Raw genomic sequence first — 21,224 nt, 5'->3', positions numbered from 1 at the left:
ACCAGGGCCAGTGAGAGGTGTGGTCTAGGAAAAGTCATATGGGCCAGAGACAGAGGCCTGGAAACTTCATTTGCTTTCTGTCTTCCATTTAAAGTTGGTGGGGAAGATGGTTCCTTACCATCCATTTGCATTGCTGAGCAGTCACTAAGGTGCAGCATGCTTTAGGGTTAGGCAAACACAAATATTTCCTTTGTGTATGTATCTCTGTTGTCTAAACAAAGCTCTGGGTTGTGCGCAAACAGCAAATGGGAACGTTCGTACCTCCCCCCACCCACCCCAAGCTGAACAGCAGTTGGCAGGTTATAGACTGAAATCAGATGCTGTAACTAACACTATCACAGATGCAGAAGTGGTTTAATAGAAACTTGCTGAGCTCAGATGGTCACATTAGAAACATAATACAGTGGTACCTCTACTTACGAATAACTCTACTTACGAATGGAGCTCTGTCCGCCATCTTGGATGCGGTTTAGATAGGATCTTTTCTACTTACGAATTTTTAGATAGGGTTGCTTCGACTTATGAATTTTTTCTCCCAATGCATTCCTATGGGATTCGACTTACAAATTTTTCCAACTTACAAATGTGCATTCGGAACGCATTAAATTCGTAAGTAGAGGTACCACTGTACAAGATTAAGAACGGCCATTAATTTATGTGTACAAATACATGCACTGGAAGAGAAGAGGGTGGCAACGATGAGGCTGCTTCTAAAATGAAAGATCAGAAAGGGTTCTGTGGTGAAATGTATATAGCAGTGCAGGATTACCAAATCAAATGTACAGGAAAATATTTCCAGCATGAGATCAGGGCAGCAAGGGTGGAATTAACCTCCACTAAACTGCTATCCTTGATCCAACTTAAGAGCATTTAAGAAATGACATAAAAATATGAAGTAGTGATATTTATAAATCCACTTGTAATGGAGAAGAACAAGCATCTGAGAAGGACCCCATAAATCACTAGTAAAGTGTACGCTTTGTAAGTAGATGGATCCAGATTCAATCTCTGGCCATACATATTGGAGAAAGAGCACCACTCCTGGTCTGCAGTGGTGTGTGATAGTCCTACTGTTAGATCAGCTTGAAAAGTGTTGGCCAATGTTTGGTGCAAGTAAGAAATAACACTTGCAACCCATTCCTTTTCATAGCACAACCTTTGGCTTTTTAACTTTTAGGTCCCAGAAATCTGCCCAATGCTAGAGGATTGTGTTAGAAAATGAAGCAATGGCAAACCTGGAAGTGGTGTTTTTTAGGCCATCTTCCTGGATAGCGGTAGACTGGGTAGCTGTTCATAGCCATTCAAGTATTTACAGGGTGCTTCCATTTCTCTTCAAGTAGCTAGTGTCACAGAACTCCTGCGATCTTAATTCACGATCCAGTGTGTTTTGGAATGGGTACTACTTGAAATATTCCATGATATGTTCTCCAATGCCAATGAAATACATTCCTTGGGCTATGCCAAAGAGAGGAGCTATAACCAGTGCACGGCATCCTGCCCCTTTCATGAAGGCAGCAGGGCCCTCGTGAATCCAGACCTTCCTGGAGAGGAGAGAAACAAAGTGGGTTGGTAAAACAGCTCCTGAACAGTTATTGCTACTATCAGTTAGAGGGTTTTTTCTATTTAGGGTTCTCTGAGTACAAGGCAAGGTGGCAGAGAGGAGTCTCCTGATTACTTGCATAGCTTCCTCTCAAGGCAGCAAGTGAGAGCTGCCTCCCCAAATCAAGTAACAGCTGGGAAGCTGGAGGCAAAGGTGGCCAGGACCACAGCATGAAAGGAAAAAGAAACCAAGACTTCCATCCAGAAGTCATTGAACCCCAACTCAACTCACCTCCAACCAGCACAGCCAAAGGTCAGGGATCTTGTGAATTGCAGTCTAGCAACATAAAGAACCAGATAGTTTCCCATCTTTGACACCCCACTGCTTTTTAAAGTTAAAAGCACCCAAGAGTAAGCTGTGTTCAGCAACAGCCATGGCAAGAATTGGGAATCGTCATATTTGTGTTCCGCTGCCCCTTGTGGTCAGTTACTCAGAGCTGCTGACTTTGAATATTTATTTCCTTTGCTGGCTGCTCATTTTCAGTCTTATTTAAATGCTGTTGCAAGGGGGAAAGCTAGCTTATACTCAGAAATACTATGTTTTTTCCAGTATAGAATTGGAAATCATGCATGAGCTTGCTCAATTACCAGCTTTTCCCTCCTAAGAAGAATGAATGAAGCAGAAACTGGAAAACCTTAAAGTAGTGTAGAATGCTACTGTTAAGGGTGCCAGCAACTCTACTCCATTCCATCCTCTCTGCGATTCCTCCAAGCCTGCTGCCACCTTTCTCTTGTGAGTGGATGGTGCAATTTCTGAAGGACCTGACAACTTACATCGCAAAATGTCACTGCAGAACATTGTTAACATAGAACAATGACCTGAGTACCAGTAAAACAAGAGTTCAGGTCTGCTTACCTGGCACAGTCAACGATCCCATTGTAGGTGTCCTCTCCCAGTCCTTTCTTGAGAGTTTGAATTCGGGTCTTTAGAACTAAAACAAGCAGTAATTGATTTAAACCTTTGCAAAGTTGCATGCTTTACAGACTTCTTAGTGCAAGGATACTTAACTGCAAGATTGAGATATTCATTTATTCATTTCATTCCTGGCATGAATAAATGCTCCTGATATTGGTCAGAAATGCAGTGTTGTTATCCCACATCAGTTCTTTATCAATCATCATTCTTTACCATAATAGTAAACACAAGGTGCCTCACTAAAGCATTTCACATACTGTACATAAGTTCCATTGTCCTCACAACAGTGTTGCAGTATGAAAACATGGATGTGCCAAGGGATGTACTATTTTTTTTTTAATTTCTACATTTAAGCTTTCCTAGGCTATTCAGTGGTGTGGAATGAGGATTTCTAGCATATAAACTTATCATTAATTTTTCAGTCTTTATGTTTGTATTTTCATGGCAATCTTATCTTAAATAGATACATAAAAATAAACCTCTCCTTTCTCCAATGAGTTCATGGTTCTCCAGTAGCAGTTGGTTAGATGAAGGGGCTGTGCCTGGTCCCAGTATCACCACTGAGCTTTCTATCCAAGCAGCAATTTAAACCCAGGTTCAACACTCTTATCGGATGGAGTCTGTTCACTGCATTAATATTGTTTCTCTAGTAAGGTTCACTTAATCATTATGCTGCCCCAGCTAATCTGTTGGTCGGCGCTGTTCCAGACAACGCTCGTTCATCATCTATGGGATTTGCTTTCAGGTAAACGTGTTGGTCTGTGAACTCATGTACACTGTGGAGTAAGTCCTATGTCTTAATCTTGCTTCTCCATAAGATGACCAGGAACCTAGGCTTTGTTACAAACAAATACCCAAATGCCCCTAGCTACAACTGTCAAAGATCATTGTAAAACATGCAGATTCATTAAAACTTTTCCTTACAAGTGAAAATTGTGAGGGAAATGTTTACCATGCTCTGGTTTAACTTTGGTACGGACACTCATGCTCAAGCACAATTAGTGAGCTAGTGACTCATGGGCCACATCCATCCTCCCAAAGCAATTTCATTTGGTCCACTGGTGTCCACTAAAATGTAATCAGTGTGTGGTGCAGTGCACATTTTGCTTCATTTCCTGTTTTAAGTAAAAGTAGCAATGAATCTTGTGTATGCGTTTCACACAGTAATTGTATTGTGTCATGCATAGCCTAAAATAGCTCCCTCTATTTTCCTGGAATAAATGGTATAAATTTATAATGGTATAAATGGTATAAATGGAATAAATGGTATAAATGGAATAAATGGTATAAATGGTATAAATGGAATAAATGGTCTGCCTGACACAGTAGGTACTCTTGGTTGCTAACAGAACAACTAAGTGCTCTTAGTTATTCATGTGGTTGGGTAAGAAAAAGCTTCTATATACTCATATGCAAAGTGCAGGTTATTTTGCAGAGCATGTAAAACATTATGGACAATGCAACTTACAAAGCAGCCCCATAAGGAGCTTAATTAATCTTGGGTCTGAGTTGGCAAGGTCTTAATAGTTCATTTGAAGCACTACTGCGGCCTCTTGGGAGGGAATAAAATTAACACACACACACACACACACACACACACACACGTAAGCAAAAGTCACTGCCTTTTGATAGTCGCAGCATCTAATACTTACCATCCAGTGGGGTCACGGCCACTGCAGCCACAGATCCTGCAATACAGCCAGAGATGAATGAATGGAAGAAAGAGGCTTTTTCATCAAGATTCGCCTGCCCCAGATTGTTGATGTTGGCAAAAAGTGGGAAATATATAATAGAAAAGGGCACATCCCTGTTGGGAATGGAAGTGAGACATTTTAGGTAAGCAATACAATTGGCTAATCTCTTGTTGAAGCTGTTTTTCTTAGCCAATTTTCACCTTCCCCTGTTCAACTGTTTCCCCCCATTTGGACTGCCATACTTTCTACCCTTGCAGTTGTTACAGGCTTTTATGTTTTCACACAAGTGTGCTTTCCCCACAGTTGCAACGTGTTATGTACTGAGCTGAATCCTAGAACAATAGGATTCAGAATCAGCGGGAGCTACCCAATCCAACTCCAGGTGGAAGTGAATCCGCAACCTGATTGGCCTGCTGGAGCAGCCAATCAGGCGGCTGGCAGAAGTGAATCTGCTACCTGATTGGCCTGTAGGAGCAGCCAATCAGGCTGCAGGCAGAAGTCAATCCACAATATAATTGGCCCACAGGTGTAGCCCTGAAGTAGCCAATCACGCAAGGCCCATTGTGTAAATAATGTATATAAGCAGATGGTTTTGGGAAAAGAGCCATTCGTCTTCTCTTCTTCTCCTTGATGAATATGAGCTGAATAAAGAGCATGAAATTCACTCTCGACTCCGAGTATATTTCACAACGTATCATGGAATTTTAAAATGTAGGGAGGTTTGTGCTTATGTTTAGCTTTGATCCCATCACCTTCAACAAACCCACCCTTGTGCAGTGCAACTGAGAGCAAATCCCTATGTCCAGAGAACAGTCTGAAGATGTGACACATTCTAGCAGCTAAAACTATTTTATTTATTATCCCCACTTTCATTAAAAAAATATATCAAGGCAGCTTTCAACATAATATACAGTATCATTTATCTCTAATTATCTGTAAAACATAATTAAAAGCATCAATAAAACATTAGTTGATACTGTTTGGTTAATATGAGAAAATCTTATTGTGAATGCCTGTCCTTAAGGTATTTTGAGCACAAGTTGATAAGGAATTTGTGAATTAATACAAGACGTTGAACCTGGCCCACTAGCAAATTGGCAACCAGTGTCTCTCAGCAGTGGAGTAACATGTTGCTAATAATCTGCCTCTATGAGCAGTCTGGCTGCTGCATCCTGCGCTAGATGAAGCTTCTGAAGCGGAAGCATCCTGACCTTTTATAAGTTGCTTAAGTGGGAGGCCACCTGTGAATTATATATAAAGTACTTTGAGGTCTTTGGTTAGTATATGGGTTAGCAACCCTTAGTTATACACCACAATGAGGAAAAGAGGGCTGTAGACTCAATATAGATCATAGCTATTGCTTCGGATCCAGATTTCCATGCACAATATGAAGCTCCCACTAATTCTCTCCCACCCCTGGTTAGCTTTAAATGCTCAGGCAGACGTGCAAACAACCAATAGGGACTTACGTGTGAGGTTGCCCTCAGACAGGAGCTCATGCGTACTGTATGGAGTTCCTGGATCTAAGTGATGGTTTAAAAGCCAAAGACCCTCCTTTAGAATGGGAAGCAAATCCTTCTAGGACATGAAGGGCATTTACAGAAATTGAAGCATTCTTCTCTGCCTCTCCAGGTGCAGACCAACACTGAGAATATAGCTCCTTGTTCTGGCACCAGCACATCTCAGCCTGCCTTAGGTAGCCTGAATGCTAAATTTCCTTTCTCAAGACCTCTAGACTAAAGCAGCTTGCCATCCTATAATGAACAGAAAGGAACAATTCACTCTCTTCTAACCTGAGCAGGGTGGCTCCCAACCCTTTATACAGGCCTGCAACTCCCTGGGTGCACAGGAGATCTTTGGCAATCATGAAAGCAGAGGGGCGTTTAGAGGCTGCTGTGGACCCGGCTGTGTAAGGCTGTCCTGGTGGTGAATGGGAGGTGGCAGCCGCTGGTCCATCCTGTCCCAAGGCCTTCTGCTGATGAGCAGCTAAAAGAAAACAAGCAATAAAACTCCTGACTTTCCATTGTCACTCCATGGGTTCCTTGCATTGCTGTCTCAGGGACATCATAGCACCCCATCTCCAGCAACAATTACCCCAACCCCAATATATTCTGGCACTACTACTGTGGGGTAGGACACTTCCTCCAGTTTGGGGGCAATCTTGGCCTACCATGAGGTTCAAGTTGGTCCGTGAAGCCATTTTCCACAAACCATGGCTACCTGTCCATTAGCTGACATAACTGGCCAATGTCAGCAGATGAGTAGGATTCAATTCTGCCGGAGAATGCAGGGAATGTGCTGGTGAAACAGACCCTTGCAGCCAGCAGGTTTGAATTCTTTGATCACCAGCTGGTGAGTGGATGGTTCAATCCTGTTCAGTCTGGCTGTGCATGCCTGTGCATCCCCTAGTAGGAACATGTCTTTGCAGCAAAAGTGTGGTGTGGAGCTGTTTGAAAGCTCTTTTGCAAACAGTTACACAATGCTCTTTAAATGTTTGAAAACCAGAGGTTTAAAGAGCCGCGCAGAGCTATCTGCAAAAGGGCATTTAAACAGCCCTACTCTGCACTTTGAAGTGCCAACAATTAGAAGAAGAAGAGAAGAGTTTGGATTTGATATCCCGCTTTATCACTACCCTAAGGAGTCTCAAAGCGGCTAACATTCTCCTTTCCCTTCCTCCCCTACAACAAACACTCTGTGAGGTGAGTGGGGCTGAGAGACTTCAAAGAAGTGTGACTAGCCCAAGGTCACCCAGCAGCTGCATGTGGAGGAGCGGAGACACGAACCTGGTTCCCCAGATTACGAGTCTACTGCTCTTAACCACTACACCACACTGGCGTAGCATTAACAGGAGATATGGGGAGATTAGGACCTAGCTCACGGGACAGAAAAGGTTCTCCACACCTATATTCTAAGTAACACAGATATTAATTTGCTTATTTGCCCAGTAAAAGCACATTTTGGCAAGTAACCACTGTTAGGCAACAGCAAAATAGGGACAGAAGTACTGTATAACAAAGACAAGTAATGGGAATTAGGGGCTGTGTCTGAGAAATAGAGATAGTTGGAGTTCGTTTAATTCAAGACTTTGCTTTCACCATCATTCTCCCCCCACCCCAGAAGGGGGTGGTGTTGGAATGGGAGCTTACCTAGCCGCCCAGCATCTTGAAGCTGGATTTTCAACATTTCCATTGGAGATGTGACCACTACCTGGCAAGTCCCAGCTCCACAGCCAGCAAGCATCTCTCTCACCAATGACAATTTTTTTCTGTCAAGAGAAGCATACATGCAAAATAAATGCACTTCCACAACTATAGGCTTGCCAAACTTTGCTGCTGAGGACAAGAAGGGAAAAGATCCTCATTTCTTTCCCAGCTCTTGTCAAGAGATAAAGGTTGAGCTGGTCCTTTTGATGGTGGGTGGCTGAGGTGCCTTGGCTTCCTGCCATCAGAATGGTGAGCCCTTGGGTGGAATTTAGTGTTGCACTGTAATCATTCCACCAGCACAAGCATTTCTGCTTGCCAGACAGAACGATCTTCTCCCACACGGTTCTGAGTGTTCTCCCAATCCTCCAGAGCAGATTTGGGTGATGCTTGAGTGGGTGGGGGAACTCCCATTGTCCTAGCAGAACTCTTTGTGATAGTTTCTACCAGCATACCAGGTTAGTTGAATCCAGCCCCTAAAGTTTCACTACAGGCCATTATACAGAGGAACTCAGAGCACCTTGGGTGATCCGTACTAAGACAAGCCTCTGCTCCCTTCCCACAAGTCAGGGACAAAGATTGCATTCTTATATATGTTTGGTTGGGAGTAAGCCCTATTGAACACAGTGAAGCTCTCCTCTGTGTAAACATGCATAGGGTTGCACTGAAGAGGAATGGCAAGGACCTAGTAGTCAAAGATTTTGGCCTGGCTACCAAGGCTAGATGAAATTAGTGGACCTGTGGAGAGGAGCATTGTCTGCCAAAAGAAGTCACTGTTAAAGGTGCAAGAGCAGAAGCTCACACACACACACACACACACACACACACACACACACACACACACAACATCTTCTTCAAAGATCTTAGGATCCATGTGTAAATATCTGCTCCTCTCTCTACAGGTACATAAGCCTCTTGGCTCACCTGAGATGTGAACTGCCTATAGCTCGTAGCCTGCAAATACAGACTACTACACCAAAGAACACTCGCAGGATTCAGATAGCTCTGCTCAAATTCAACTGCAGCACATGGCTAATAAGAATTATTAATGGTATTATTAATGATTAGTCATAATCCAAAATTTTCAAATCATAAACATCCACATATAATGTATGTATAAGTCCATAAACAACAAATAGCAAACGTAATAAATTGCTATCAGGGAACACGACGACGAAGGCAGGATACCTTTAAATAGATAATGTCCAAAATATTGTAGTGGTAGGTGTTCCAAGGTGTAGAATGCAGTAATGAACAGCAAACAAAACTGGAATAGAACAGTGTTTCCGGGATAAGTCAACTGTTTCAAGGATGAATCTTAATCAGCGAATCAATTCCAAATGAATTGTCCATTCAGGTACATATAATAACTCTAGACCAGTGCTCACTAACAAATGTAGCCAGCTGATCAGGTAACAGCTCTCCACTTTGAACAGTGAAGGTGGCTACCGTATTTTAGCTCAAGCCTTCTGTGCCTCTATTAGTGGGAATTTCAGGAGTGAACCCTGTCAGAGGAACGACTACAGATTCATCACACACACACACACACACACACACACACACACACACACACACGTGCCTCTACACTGTCACTGTGACCTAAAGCCAGGACATTGGTAGGAGGCTATCAGGATTTGATGATGGTTAGGCTGACTGTTATTATTCTCATGGTATTTATTTTCACATGCTGCTCTGATGGTGTTTAGCTTTTAAAAAAACCTATAATTTATTCATGATGAGATTTTGGTGTTTCATTGTATTCTTTGAACTGTTTTATAGGAGGGTTTTTGGTTTTGAATAGCATCCCACAAATGGCAAAATAACAATAAAGAAAGATAGACGAATAGATCAATAAATAATAAAAACAAAGAAACTGGAATACCCATCTTGGGAGAGTAACTGTCGGAAGAAATCATTGGCTGCCAACTTGATTGCTTTTTCAGGAGTGACAAGAGTCAGGTTTACAGCAGCCCCTGTGAGAAGATGGGAGAGGCAATAAGGCACCCAGTTTTATGGTACATTAATATATTACTCCTCTGGTAATATGTACGTACTAAACACACTTTCTGGAAGTTTCTGGAAGGTAGCAAATTAAAATATTAATGATATCCCAATTAAAATGATATTAAACTGGATGAAACACTAGCACTAGAAATATTTCCCCAATTTAACATGGAATGCCAAATGTCAGAAAAAGTTGCTTATAAAGTCTTGCAGTTTCCAGGAGTCCAGTTTCCTTGCTCTCTGGACTTGGTGCATGAAGAATGAATTCAAGAGGGCACTGTTGGTCACATAAATTAATTGGCTTCCAAGAGAAAAAATCAAAATTACAAGAAATATTACTTGATAAAGAAGATAAACATTTGACTAATTTATATAAATATTTGCTAGAATGGAACCTTAAAGATGAGGTGGTTAAGTGCAGTATGGTTAAATGGGCACAAGACATAGGGAGAACAATCTACAGTGTACAGTGGGATAAATTGTGGTCCGAAAGCTTAAGATTAAGAAAACATAATGAAAATGGCCTACAGATGGCACTTAACCCCGGAGAAAATAGGGAGAATTTATAAATCGGAATCGAACAAATGTTGGAAGTGTCACAAAAATATAGGTACATATATGCATTGCTGGTGGTGGTGTGAAGGTGTGCAGGATTTCTGGAATAAAATATATGAGAAAATGAAAAGTATGTTAAAACTAACCTTCGCAAAAACACCTGAGATATTTCTACTAAGCATGATTCCAGAAAGCGTTCCCAAAGATAAGAGGAGTATTTTGTTGTATGGGGGTGCAGCAGCCCGGACACTGATAGCACAAAAATGGAAGGGTGAAGAACTGCCAGGGGTGGAGGAATGGCAAATTAAGATGGTGGAATATATGAATTTGGCCAAAATGACGGCAGCAATTAGGAACGTTCCTAGACAACAGACCCAAAACGAACGGCAATTAGTGGAAGAGTATCTCAAAAAAGAAGGCATTAAGACAGAGTTGGTGATTTGCTTAATTTAAAGAATGCATGAAGAGAATGAATTATTAAAGATAAGGAGGAGAGGTTTTATTTTTAGAGAATTAGGAGAAAACAAGCAGAGGAGGAAAAGGATAAGTAAGTGTTAAGTCGATAATCGGAAGTTCTTTTTATAAATTACTTTTTTAAACACTGGTTGTTGTTTTTTTTTCCCTTGCTTCGGTTCTTTTCCTTTCTTTTTTTTTGGTTTTCTGTCTTTTGTCCTCTTTTTTTTTGGTTAACCTGACTTTACCACGATTATGAGCATTCTTTAGTTAAATCTAATCTAAGGTTGATGTGGGGTGAGGTTATTTTCTTTATGTTATATCTTTATTATCACTTTATTATGGGTTATATTTTCAGTATTATTTCATTATTTATGATTTTGTATGTTATGATTTCTTTATTATTTATATCTTTATTTTGTTTGGTTATGTATGAATTTAAGAAATTGTATTTTAATATGAATTTCAATAAAGATGATGTTTTAAAATTAAAAAAAAAGAGGGCACTGTTGGTCAATTTTAAAGATTGTGATGGGACAACAGGGAAATGGTAGTCTCTTAGCTAGTTAAACACAAGTACCGTAACTGTGAAATACGAATTAATTTGTTACCGGATGCTCAGACAGCCATTTTAGTGCCCTAATAGCCTCCTGTGAGGCATAGCAGGAAATCTGGGTTTCTCAAAAAAGCACCCCTGAACTCTCCAAAAGTTCCTCTTTGATCTGTCACTGGCCACCTGAAATTGTGCAGTCCAAGAAGGACAGGCGCCGGGTTGTCCCCAAGATTGGAGCACATGTGACATCATACGCGTGCCACACATCACGTGACCTCACACACATCTTCCAATGCCGTGCAGACTGGACCAGCTCGGCCTAGTGGAAGGCTGCACTGGCCTGTGCAGTGTTGGGAGACACTGAGGGGACCGCACTGGTCTGCACAGCATCTCTTGATATTGTGGGGACCAGTGCGGCTGTCAGGAGTATGGGCAGGAGTCAGGCTCTGGGGCCTGTAGTGCCTTGCAGGACTGGGGCCTGCCTCAGCTTGTGCTGGGGAAGCAAGGCGTGGCCACACAGGTGAAGACCTCAGCTTGTGCTGGAGAGGCAAGGAGTAGTCACCCAGGTGAGACCACTTGAGATCTCATTGCACCTGGTGGCAGGAGCTGGGAGGGATAAAAGCCCAGCATTTCCCTTCAGCTCTTTGCCACAGCAACGCTATCCCTGCCTGGTTGCATCTGGCCTCCTGCTCCTTGGACCGTCGCCTTGCTCCTCGACCCTTGGACCTTCGCCTTGCTTCCTGTTCCCTGGACCTTCGCCTTGCTTCTTGTTCCTTGGACCTTCGCCTTGCTCCTTGCTCCTGGGACCCTTGCTTTGCCTTCGCCTTGCTCCTTGCTCCTGGGACCTTCGCCTTGCTTCTTGTTCCTTGGACCTTCGCCTTGCTTCTTGTTCCTTGGACCTTCGCCTTGCTTCTTGCCCCGTGGACCTTCGTCTCTGCCTTGCTCCTTGACCCTGCAACTGCCTGCTGCTGGACCCTCAGTCCTGCACCTGTTCCTGCTTCCTCACCACCATCTTGCCTCTGGTCCTGACGCCCGCCGACCGGACCGTGACAGCGGCCTAGCAGAAGGCTATCCATTTTTACACAGAGAGTTTTGCAGTTCCTTGAAGTACAAAAAATACAGTGGTACCTCAGGTTAAGAACTTAATTCGTTCTGGAGGTCCGTTCTTAACCTGAAACTGTTCCTAACCTGAGGCACCACTTTAGCTAATGGGGCCTCGTGCCACTGCCGCGTGATTTCTGTTCTCATCCTGAAGCAAAGCTCTTAACCCGAGGTACTATTTCTGGGTTAGCAGAGTCTGTAACCTGAAGCGTCTGTACCCCGAGGTACCACTGTATGCATTATGAAAATCCTCCCGCCTTTTATTAAAATATGCTCTCTTTTTATTGGGTTTTATAAACAAGAATACATATAAGTATACCAAGTTTTTTCATGTCATTTGTATATCACAAAAATAGCATAATAAACATGGAAAAATATCTACAACATATGTTTCAAAGAAAGAAAGAAAGAAGGCGGAAGAGGGGGAAGGGGAATGGTGAGTGGGTCGCAGTTGGGCGGTTATGCTTCTATTCTTCTACTTGGGGGGCGGGGGTTGTGTCAGCGTTACTTGTATGGGTTCTCTTACTATTCACTTGTATTTCCTTGGTGGGTTGAGGGTGGCTTAGGGTGTGGTTGGGTCGTCTTTGGTTGGTTGTAGTGAGAGTTGTTTTGTGTGTGAGTGGGGTGTTAGTGTGTATTTTTTAATCAGGTTAACCAGATTGATTCATATGCTGTTGGCGGATTCTTGTTGTCTTGTTGGGCTGTGTATGTGATAAAGGGGAACCAAACCAGGATGAAGGTATCTTCCTCTATTTGTCCCCGTGTCATTTTTAGTTTATTGGTTAGTTTTTCTAATAAGGCTGTTTTCCATACTATTTGATACCATTGGTCCATGCTTACTCCTGACAGGTCTCTCCAGTGTCTGCCTATGTTGTTAAATATGGTCTTTTGATACCAATATTTAATGTTTCATTTCAAACATCCCCTCTCAGATTGTCTCTATTGTTCAGCTGAGATAATTTAAAAAACAGCAAAAGCATTTTGCCCATTGCGCTTTGCTATTGCAGTTCAGACAAAAAGGATGACCTTTCCATTTTTATAAGCATTACCTCGATACATGCCAAAGAACCCCTCAGATTTAATTGTCTTCACCAAACAATCTCTCCTAGAATAAGAGAGGAATAGAGAGAGAAAAGAGTTTGCAACATGTATTTCAATATTGCGACTGACTTTTGTGACTTTGACCAGTTCCCCCAACTGTCTGATGTTCAGTAGGTGCTTACTTGGGCACAGCGTTCTCAGCTATAGCACCAAAACTACGGAACTCCTTTCCCAAATACATTTGCTCTCCCCAATCTCTGTTGGTCTTTGGGCAACAAGAAAAGGTGGTGGTGTTTTTCAGGTCACTTTCTGAATTTAATTTGTTGTTGATATATCCCTGCTGCTTGGTTGGTTGTGACTACTGCATTTTATATTTGCAACAATTTTTTAGCTACTTTTCAGAATGTAAATTTAGAAAACCAGAATACATATGTTTGAGTGAGTTCCAGCACCTCTTTTTCTAAAAAAAAACACAGTACTGGTCATGATTATCCCCCTTCTCATTTAATCCCCACAATAACCCTGTGAGGTAGATTAGACTGAGAGGCAGTGAGGGTTGAAAGATACATAATTCAAACCAGATTGGACTCTAATACCCATCTTAGAGCCTAATACCCCATGCCATACCACACATATCACATTAAACAAAGTCTTACAACACATACATTCCGGTGTAGATGGCTTGTCCTTGCTGGTTCTGGAGACGGGTTTTGGCCAAATCAATGGGGAAAACACAAGTCACCCCCACAAGTCCTGCTATACCTCCGTTGATTAACTTAGCTGGAAGGCTGTAAAATATAAAATAAGTTACAATTGTATTCCTTGGTACAGGGATTCTAGCTGTTGTTGTTGTTGTTGTTGTTAGTCACCACCACACTTATATTCACCCTTTCCTCCAAGGAGCACAAGGCAGCAGACATACATGCATGCCCTGATAGCTTTCCACCACAGTTATATAGCCCTTGGTCCAAAAAGTTTCCCACACCCCTGCTTTAAAGCAATTCCATGAGCTGTGATAGGAGCCTCCGTGAACTTCACATTTGTTATATTCTTTTGTGCTCATCCTGGCACTCGCATTCAGTTGCAATGCACATGGGGGGGGGGGTTGTTTTTAAGAACATTGCTGGATCTGGTTTATCTAGTGCAGGATGAACAGCAGCTGAGTTGATGTGTGCAGGAAGCCAAGAAACAAGGCATGAAGACAACAGTCTATCCATGCAACCACACACCTACATACACACTTCAGAAGAAGCAAACTTCTTCTGAACACATTTTGGCAAGTAACCACTAATTTTTCTAAGCCTCTTTGAGAAGCCCCTAAACTAGCACATATCACTGCATCTTGTGGTAGCAGATACCGTAAGCAAATTATGCCTTGTGTGAAGAAGTGTTTTTCCTATCTGTCTTGAATCAGCTTTCATTCAATTTTCACTAGGTCACTTTTAGTATTAGTATTGTGAACTAGGATAGTCACTGTTTCTGCACCATGATTTCTGTTCATGCCCATAATCACAAGGAAACATTTTTGTCAGGACCAGAAGCGTCAGGGCATCAAAATCATACATAGCGTGGAGAAAGTTTTCTTTCTTTTTCTTTTTTTATCTCCTTATCTCATAATATACTAGAACCCATGATCACCCAATGAAGCTGAACAGTAGAATATTCAGGGAAGACAAGAGGAAGGGCTTCCTCACACAGCAGCATAATTAAACTCAGGAATTCACTACCACAATATAAGGTGATGGCCACCAACTCAGACAACTTTAGAGGAGGATTAGACAACTGCAGGGAGGACAAGGTCACCAATGGCTACTCTTCACAATGACTGTATACAGCCTCTAGGATTCACGGGGAAACAACAGCATTGTCCTGATGTCCTGCCTATGGGCTTCCCATTGGCATCTAGCTGGCTAGTGTAAGCTAGACTGGTCTTTGGTCTGATTCAGGAGGGCTCTTCTTATGTTCCTAGTCAACACTGGAAGACCAGGCTCACGGGATAGATGACATCAACAAGCAACAAGCTTAGAGATGGCTCCGGGCTATTTTACAACTTGAACAACACCAAGCCAGGTTATTCAGCCTTTCAGGCAGAATTAAAACTAACAAAAATGTCTGAAAAATAGAGGACATTAACTATCCTCTGCTCCATCCTGTATCCTGTCCACCAGTTCCCACAGACAAGCCAAGCATCAGTTATATCAATGGAGCACAGAATCCCCCACTTTCAAACGGCAAGGAGCAAAAAGGACAGGGCTGACCTAATCTTCTTCTTGCCCCTCATTGTTCCTTGGGGATGTTGTTTCTTGGTGACAACAGCAGCTGCTTGTGGTGCTGACACAGGACAATTATTTCAAATATGGAGGTGCATTCCTCTTTGCCTTTGTTCTGCTGGGGAAGAGAACACCATTAGTGCTTCTTGACGTGCTACTTGCCAGGGGTATATTACAGGTAACAAATGGCAATGTCAGTTCTAAAACATAGAGGCAATTTATCACTTAATCAGCTCCTGGAGAACAGTGAAGTCAGATGAATAGCTTCCCAGAGGCCACCAGACACAAAAGAGGGGCTTTTGTCTCAAATGCAACCCAACCTGGGCACTTTTGAGCCACTATTTTGTGCCAAGGAAACACCTACCATTCTGGATCCAGAGAGGCCAAAGAATCTCCAGAGGAGGAGAGGAGACGTGGGCACCAAGGGGGATGAGACAAGGGTTAGAGAACATCAACCAGACATTGCCCCCTGAAGTCTATAATACTGATCACAGAATTTGGTGGGGAAATGATGACTAAAATCACTAGGAGATGCATAGAACTGTGACATAACTCTATTAATCTCTGAAGTGGGAAATTAGTGGGTATTGAAGGTACCAAAAAGTGAGGTTCTGGAGTTCCATGAAAGATGGCCCAGTATGCTGTGAGTGGGGAGTTGGCTTGGATGGACAAATAGGAACTACTACAGATTATTTGTTAAGTATCTCATTCTTTGAGATCAGCAATAAAGAGATCAATGTTGCATCTCTGCAAAATTTAGAAGACTCACTGTTGAATCTGGGTCTTTTTCTGGCAGTGAGATCAGAGTAGGATAATCTTGTTGGTTTTACTTCACCTGAAGGTGGCAGCAAAAGACTTCTGAAATCCTGGAGAATGACAACAACAGGGAAGCATGAAAGGCATGGCATGTTCAAACAATTTCCATGCTTTTGAAGGGGTTGGGAGTGTCTTGATGTTGCCTTAGCGGCCATCATGGAACAAAAGACTGTGTGTATTCATGGTCATCATTATGCTGTTTGTGTGTTATATAACTTACTTGCCCAGCCACGCCATGCCAAAAGAAGTCAAGCAACAATTTCACAAGGCCAATGAGTCACACATAAACAATTACTCATATGTAACCAGCTAGAATAATTTAATAATATTGTTGCTACGAAATATTTTTCTGGTTCTCTATTTATTACCAAAATGCAACTAGTGAATTTGCAGTTAGTATTTCTTCCAAGGTGGTGCACATTTGGTTTTCAGGCTGACGCCCATCCACTTACTTACTCTCAGCAAGGTAGTGGCCTCATGTGCCTTCAGACCTAACCCTGGGGCATATGTGCATGAGTTATACCACAAGTGCCAAAGGCAGCATCTGAAATGTGGTAGCAGTTTGCACAGATAGTGTCATTCTGGCTACTGAAGTCCAAAGCAATCTATTCTAGCATTCCACTCTAGAACAGGGGCTAACAACTGTCATATAAGCTAGTTAGGGTAGAATACCATTTTAAAAAGAAAAGAAAAAGAAGAAATATATAGACCTTCCCTTCTTGCTGCTCTGATGTGCATTTAATGATAGGAACAGTTGTACCCACAGGAACAATGGAAGGTGTGGCATAGGATAATCTTAGAATCATAGAATTGTAAAGTTGGAAGCAACCCTAATCATTATCTAGTATCCAACCCCCTGCAATGCAGGAATATGTAGCTGTCCCATTTGAGCCTGCAACCTTGACGTTATCAGCACTGTGCTCTAACCAACTGAGCTATCAGGAAGCTCACAAACAACATTACACAATTGAACATATGTCTCTAAATTACTGTGTGTGAGGCATGTAGGTCCCTGACAGTATAAGAACATCTTTGTAAGAAATAGCTAAACAGAACAAAAGAATTTCTGTCCTTCATCTATAACTATTAGGAATCTGAAAGACGTCCCTCCCCAGAGTTAGGACTTCATAAAGAAAAGCATGCATTGTAGACTGCCTCTGAAATATGAAGTATTAGAATATATCCCTGTGAGTGAAACACATGCAAATTCAGAAGTCAGGAAAGATGGGAAGCTAGCTTACCTTCCTTATTTGCAAGCAGCCAGTTCCCTCCCTTCCTTCCTTCTCTCTTTCAGTTTTTAGCATCTGACTCACATCTGGATTCCTCCAACTAGCAAACCCTATCCAATGTTTAAGGGACGGTTCACAAATTCCCAGTGATTTTGTGTAAACACACTGTAAGTGGGAGAGGGGAAAACACACACACATCTCTGTGTGGATTACTCATCAAGCCTCTCCTTTTTGGCCCTGGCAAAGGAAGTGCCCCAAACCCCACCCAGGAGAACAAGCACGCCTTAAAAATGTGCTTTTAACCTTAAAACCGGTTTTTAGACAAACACTGTTTACATTTCAGCCTGCTTAGGCAAGTGCTTTTCCACAAGTGCCAGCTGTAATTTCACTGGTTGTTAACAGCAACGCTTTCTTTGCTATTAACTGGGGAAGTGAGGTATAATGGCAATGCGGTGTTGCTGTTGACCCCTGACATCAGTCAGTTGAAGTCTAACCTCAATTATGAACTCATTACATGGCCATAGGACAAGATAGTTTCCCCCAAAGCTCTGTTCTCCATTTGCAGTGTAAGAATAACAACCCTGTGTCCTACGCTTCAGGATTACTAAAACAACGTACAAGAAGTTAACATCTAATTCCTGCCAGGGACAGTATCACCCGCTGCTGTGGTGGCAGGAATGGCTGCAGTGCACTCCTTGGAGGCTAGATTGGCTGCCTCCCTGGCAGCCCCCCCATGCCACCTCCACAGTGGCCTCTTGGGAAAGAGGAGGCACTGCTGGTCTCCTCACACCCCTAGGAAAGAAATGGCAGCAGCTGCCCTCTGGGGTCTACTGGGCTCTGCACCCTACTCCCACCCCATGGTGTCCGATTCCTACTTAAACCATCAGGCAAGGTTAATTTGATTCCCACCCACCCCTTGTTCTCAATGTAGATCCTCACTCACCCCTCCTTCCCCAGCCAAAAGTGGTGGTGCCATTTTGTGGTTCGCCTCAGGTGCCGAAATGTCTTCGGTCGGCCCAGATTCCTGCAGCAAGTTTTTCTTCATGTGGAATAGCTAGGCCAAAATGCATTGAGCTTCAGGGATCCTGCTTATCCAAGTGTGTATTCTTAACAACCAAAAAATATACACAAGTTCTATAAGGATAACCATGTTTGTTTTTACAGACTAAATATTAGAAAATCTACTGTCACAAAAGCTTGTGTTATAAAACATTTACTCACAGGATTCTTTGTGGTTTAGATGTCCTATTAATACTTAAGGGCATATATAAGATATTTTAACTACTTCCTTCCTGCTTTTATGTAGATTCAGGGCCAAACTAGGCCAGACATTAAATACTTCGAACCAGTATCTACACTGGGAGAAAATTCCCTATTGCTGCCAATAGGGGATTTCCTACAAACCCAAATACTGGTTAAATCCCCCCCTCCACACCTGTTGTGTAGAAATTTTGTTTTCGTTTTTTCCCGTGTAAATGGTTTGCAATATGTGAGTTTCTCGTGTCGAATGCCAACATGCCACATTGGGATTTAAACAGAAAATAATAATTAAAGGAAGCATCATGTTCCTTAAAATCCAGGACATTTCAGTCAAATTCCTAGGCAAACACGGGATATTTGCTCCCTTTTCTTTCGCTGACACCCCACCCCCACTTCTGAAACACTCTTTTCAGACACATTTCACTTCAGTTCATTCTTTCAGGAAACTCTAGGCCATCAATCCTGTTGTTACCACAGGAAAATGTGTTTCTTGTGCAGTTTATGTCTCTGAAACATTTGCTCAAGGGCCATTGGTGTGTAGAGAAACAAGATGTGCATTAATTTTCTCAATAATTTTACCTGGGACAAAATGGACACTAATACATTGGCTTCTGCTGTTCTAAGTTTTGTTCTTCCTTCTGCACTGGTAGAGAAACAAAAAAAGAAAGCAATACCTACCTCAGCAAGCTGGTGCTTTCTGTTCAGTCATGTTCCAGTATATTCTGTTAGCCATCAGCCTTGTAAGACTCCAGATTATTTCTGGAATCCATTAATGTCTGTTGTTGCCAAACTTCTTAGATATCAGCAAACTAGGGGCCCTTCAGGCATAAATGACCCTTAGGCAACATCATCTGTTCCCTGCCTCAGTAGTAACTGTGGCAACTGAGATATGTAGAGGACAGGGAGTGGCCATGGCTATGAGGCTCTCCAGCAGTCTGTAAACCGGGGGGGGGGCGCTGTTGGTCGGTGCTCCCTTTACGAAATGGTCAAACAGGAATGTTCCATTTATGTCTATCTGCACAGTGCTCTGACCCCAATGCCACCCCCCTGCTTTCAATATTGGGCCTGAGATTGCAGGGTCAAAGAGGCTGTAATTGTGGAACAGTCTAGTTTGTATGTTACATTCTTTACCATGTAATTGTAGAGTCTGAAAGTACACTGGGGGTCAACTAGTCCAAGCCCTGGCAATGCAGCAGTATGTTATGGTTAGGTTGGTAGGAAGAGAGTGTGTGAAACTAAGACTCTTCTCTACTGAATTACTGAATTACTTTTTATTATATACGGGCAATATGTGACTAGGCCTTGAGCGATGCAGGTACAGCTCAGCTAAGTTCTCTTAATGTGATCCTGCGAAGGATTGAGTGTGAAGTTTGAAATGCTCCAAGCAAAAACTGCCTTCCTGATATTTTGCCTTTTCTGACCTTGTAAATTGTGTTGTCAGTGCTTGATCCCACCAGTACACACACCCATGCATATTGAAGGAGGAATTACTATGTTTCAGTTTCAGGCAACATGTGAAATGTTCCCATCTCAGTTTTAGCATTAGGCACTGGAAAGCTAAACCCTGATATTTATTTAAATTAATTTAGGTCAATGAACAACTATTATTTTTCCACAAATTGTTAAGATTTCAAGTGCATAGAGAGTTCCTAGTCTCTCAAGGACACATACATCTTCTCACCAATGGTTGGTCTGAGGTCTGTTCAGGGCCTGATGATGCTGAATCAGAGACGAGTGATGCTTGTTGGTGTGACCTGAAAGCACCAGCAGCTGCCTTAATCACTCCTTTAATAAGTCTGAAAGAGTGACCCCTTTGTAGAGGAGGGGCAGAGAGGACAGCTCATCTTAGACTACCTGGCTGTCAGAACCAGTGCATGATTTAAGCACATGACAAAACCTTCTGTTATCACACAACCTGGAAAGCAGATTTTGTATAAAAAACTTTAAAGGCGTTCTTTATTGAATGCAGATTTCCAGGCAGGGAGCAATTGGAACAGCAAAGTCTGAGTGAGGATGTCTATGAAATCTCTGGAAGCTCTTACTGCCCTCATATAGAGAAATTCCAAAAAAGGAGCCTGTATTATTATCTTCAAGTGGGACTGCCGCACTGGAGACACAGCTGGTCATTTGGAAAGGCTTCAGTTGCAAAATCTCACTTCTGGAAAATGACCCTGCTTGTTTCCCATGCCTTGAAGCCTGACAACTAAATAAAAGCGATTGATCTGATCTTCCAGTACTCCAGGCACAGAAGTACTGGTGCACTGACAAAAAAGAGTTATGAACTTTTTACAATCCCTAAGCACACATAACTTGTTATGGAAAACAAAACGTTGGCAGAGAACATGTGGTTGCTGGCTGGGCTGGTGAAGGGGGAGCAGAGGTTACTGCACCCAACAGGAAAGGAGGCACTTCTGCAGGAAACTATGTTCAAAAACAGAAATTACATTACAAGCTTCTGCCACCCTCTGGGTATTCTTAAAGAATGGTGTTGGGACTCCTCTGACCTTGAAGTCTCCCCCCCCCAAATAATTTA

General features: G+C 42.4%; 1 protein-coding gene across 8 annotated transcripts; it reads right to left on the bottom strand.

The window, feature by feature from the left end:
- Nucleotides 1–337: 337 nt before the first annotated feature.
- SLC25A18 (solute carrier family 25 member 18) lies at nt 338–19,498 on the bottom strand. 8 transcript variants are annotated; one of them, XM_088676879.1, is made up of 12 exons: nt 19,370–19,498; nt 18,375–18,485; nt 16,156–16,252; nt 15,375–15,504; nt 13,782–13,904; nt 13,125–13,180; nt 9,292–9,382; nt 7,356–7,474; nt 6,003–6,195; nt 4,168–4,322; nt 2,456–2,531; nt 338–1,541 (listed from the first exon to the last, which is right to left on the bottom strand). In XM_088676879.1, the coding sequence occupies exons 4-12, from the start codon at nt 15,395–15,397 to the stop codon at nt 1,400–1,402; spliced, it is 978 nt and encodes a 325-aa protein (XP_088533005.1). In that variant the 5' UTR covers nt 15,398–15,504; nt 16,156–16,252; nt 18,375–18,485; nt 19,370–19,498; the 3' UTR covers nt 338–1,399. The 8 variants fall into 8 exon arrangements, with proteins under 8 accessions (XP_088533005.1, XP_088533004.1, XP_034983251.1 ...); XM_088676878.1 differs by having other exon boundaries at nt 15,375–15,501; XM_035127360.3 differs by lacking the exon at nt 16,156–16,252 and having other exon boundaries at nt 15,375–15,501.
- Between the last annotated feature and the right edge of the window lie 1,726 nt (nt 19,499–21,224).

Source organism: Zootoca vivipara, chromosome 9 (genome assembly GCF_965207765.1).
Source record: "Zootoca vivipara chromosome 9, rZooViv2.hap1.1, whole genome shotgun sequence".
In the NCBI taxonomy this organism is placed as follows: Eukaryota; Metazoa; Chordata; class Lepidosauria; order Squamata; family Lacertidae; genus Zootoca; species Zootoca vivipara.
This window is presented reverse-complemented; position numbering and strand designations above follow the sequence as displayed.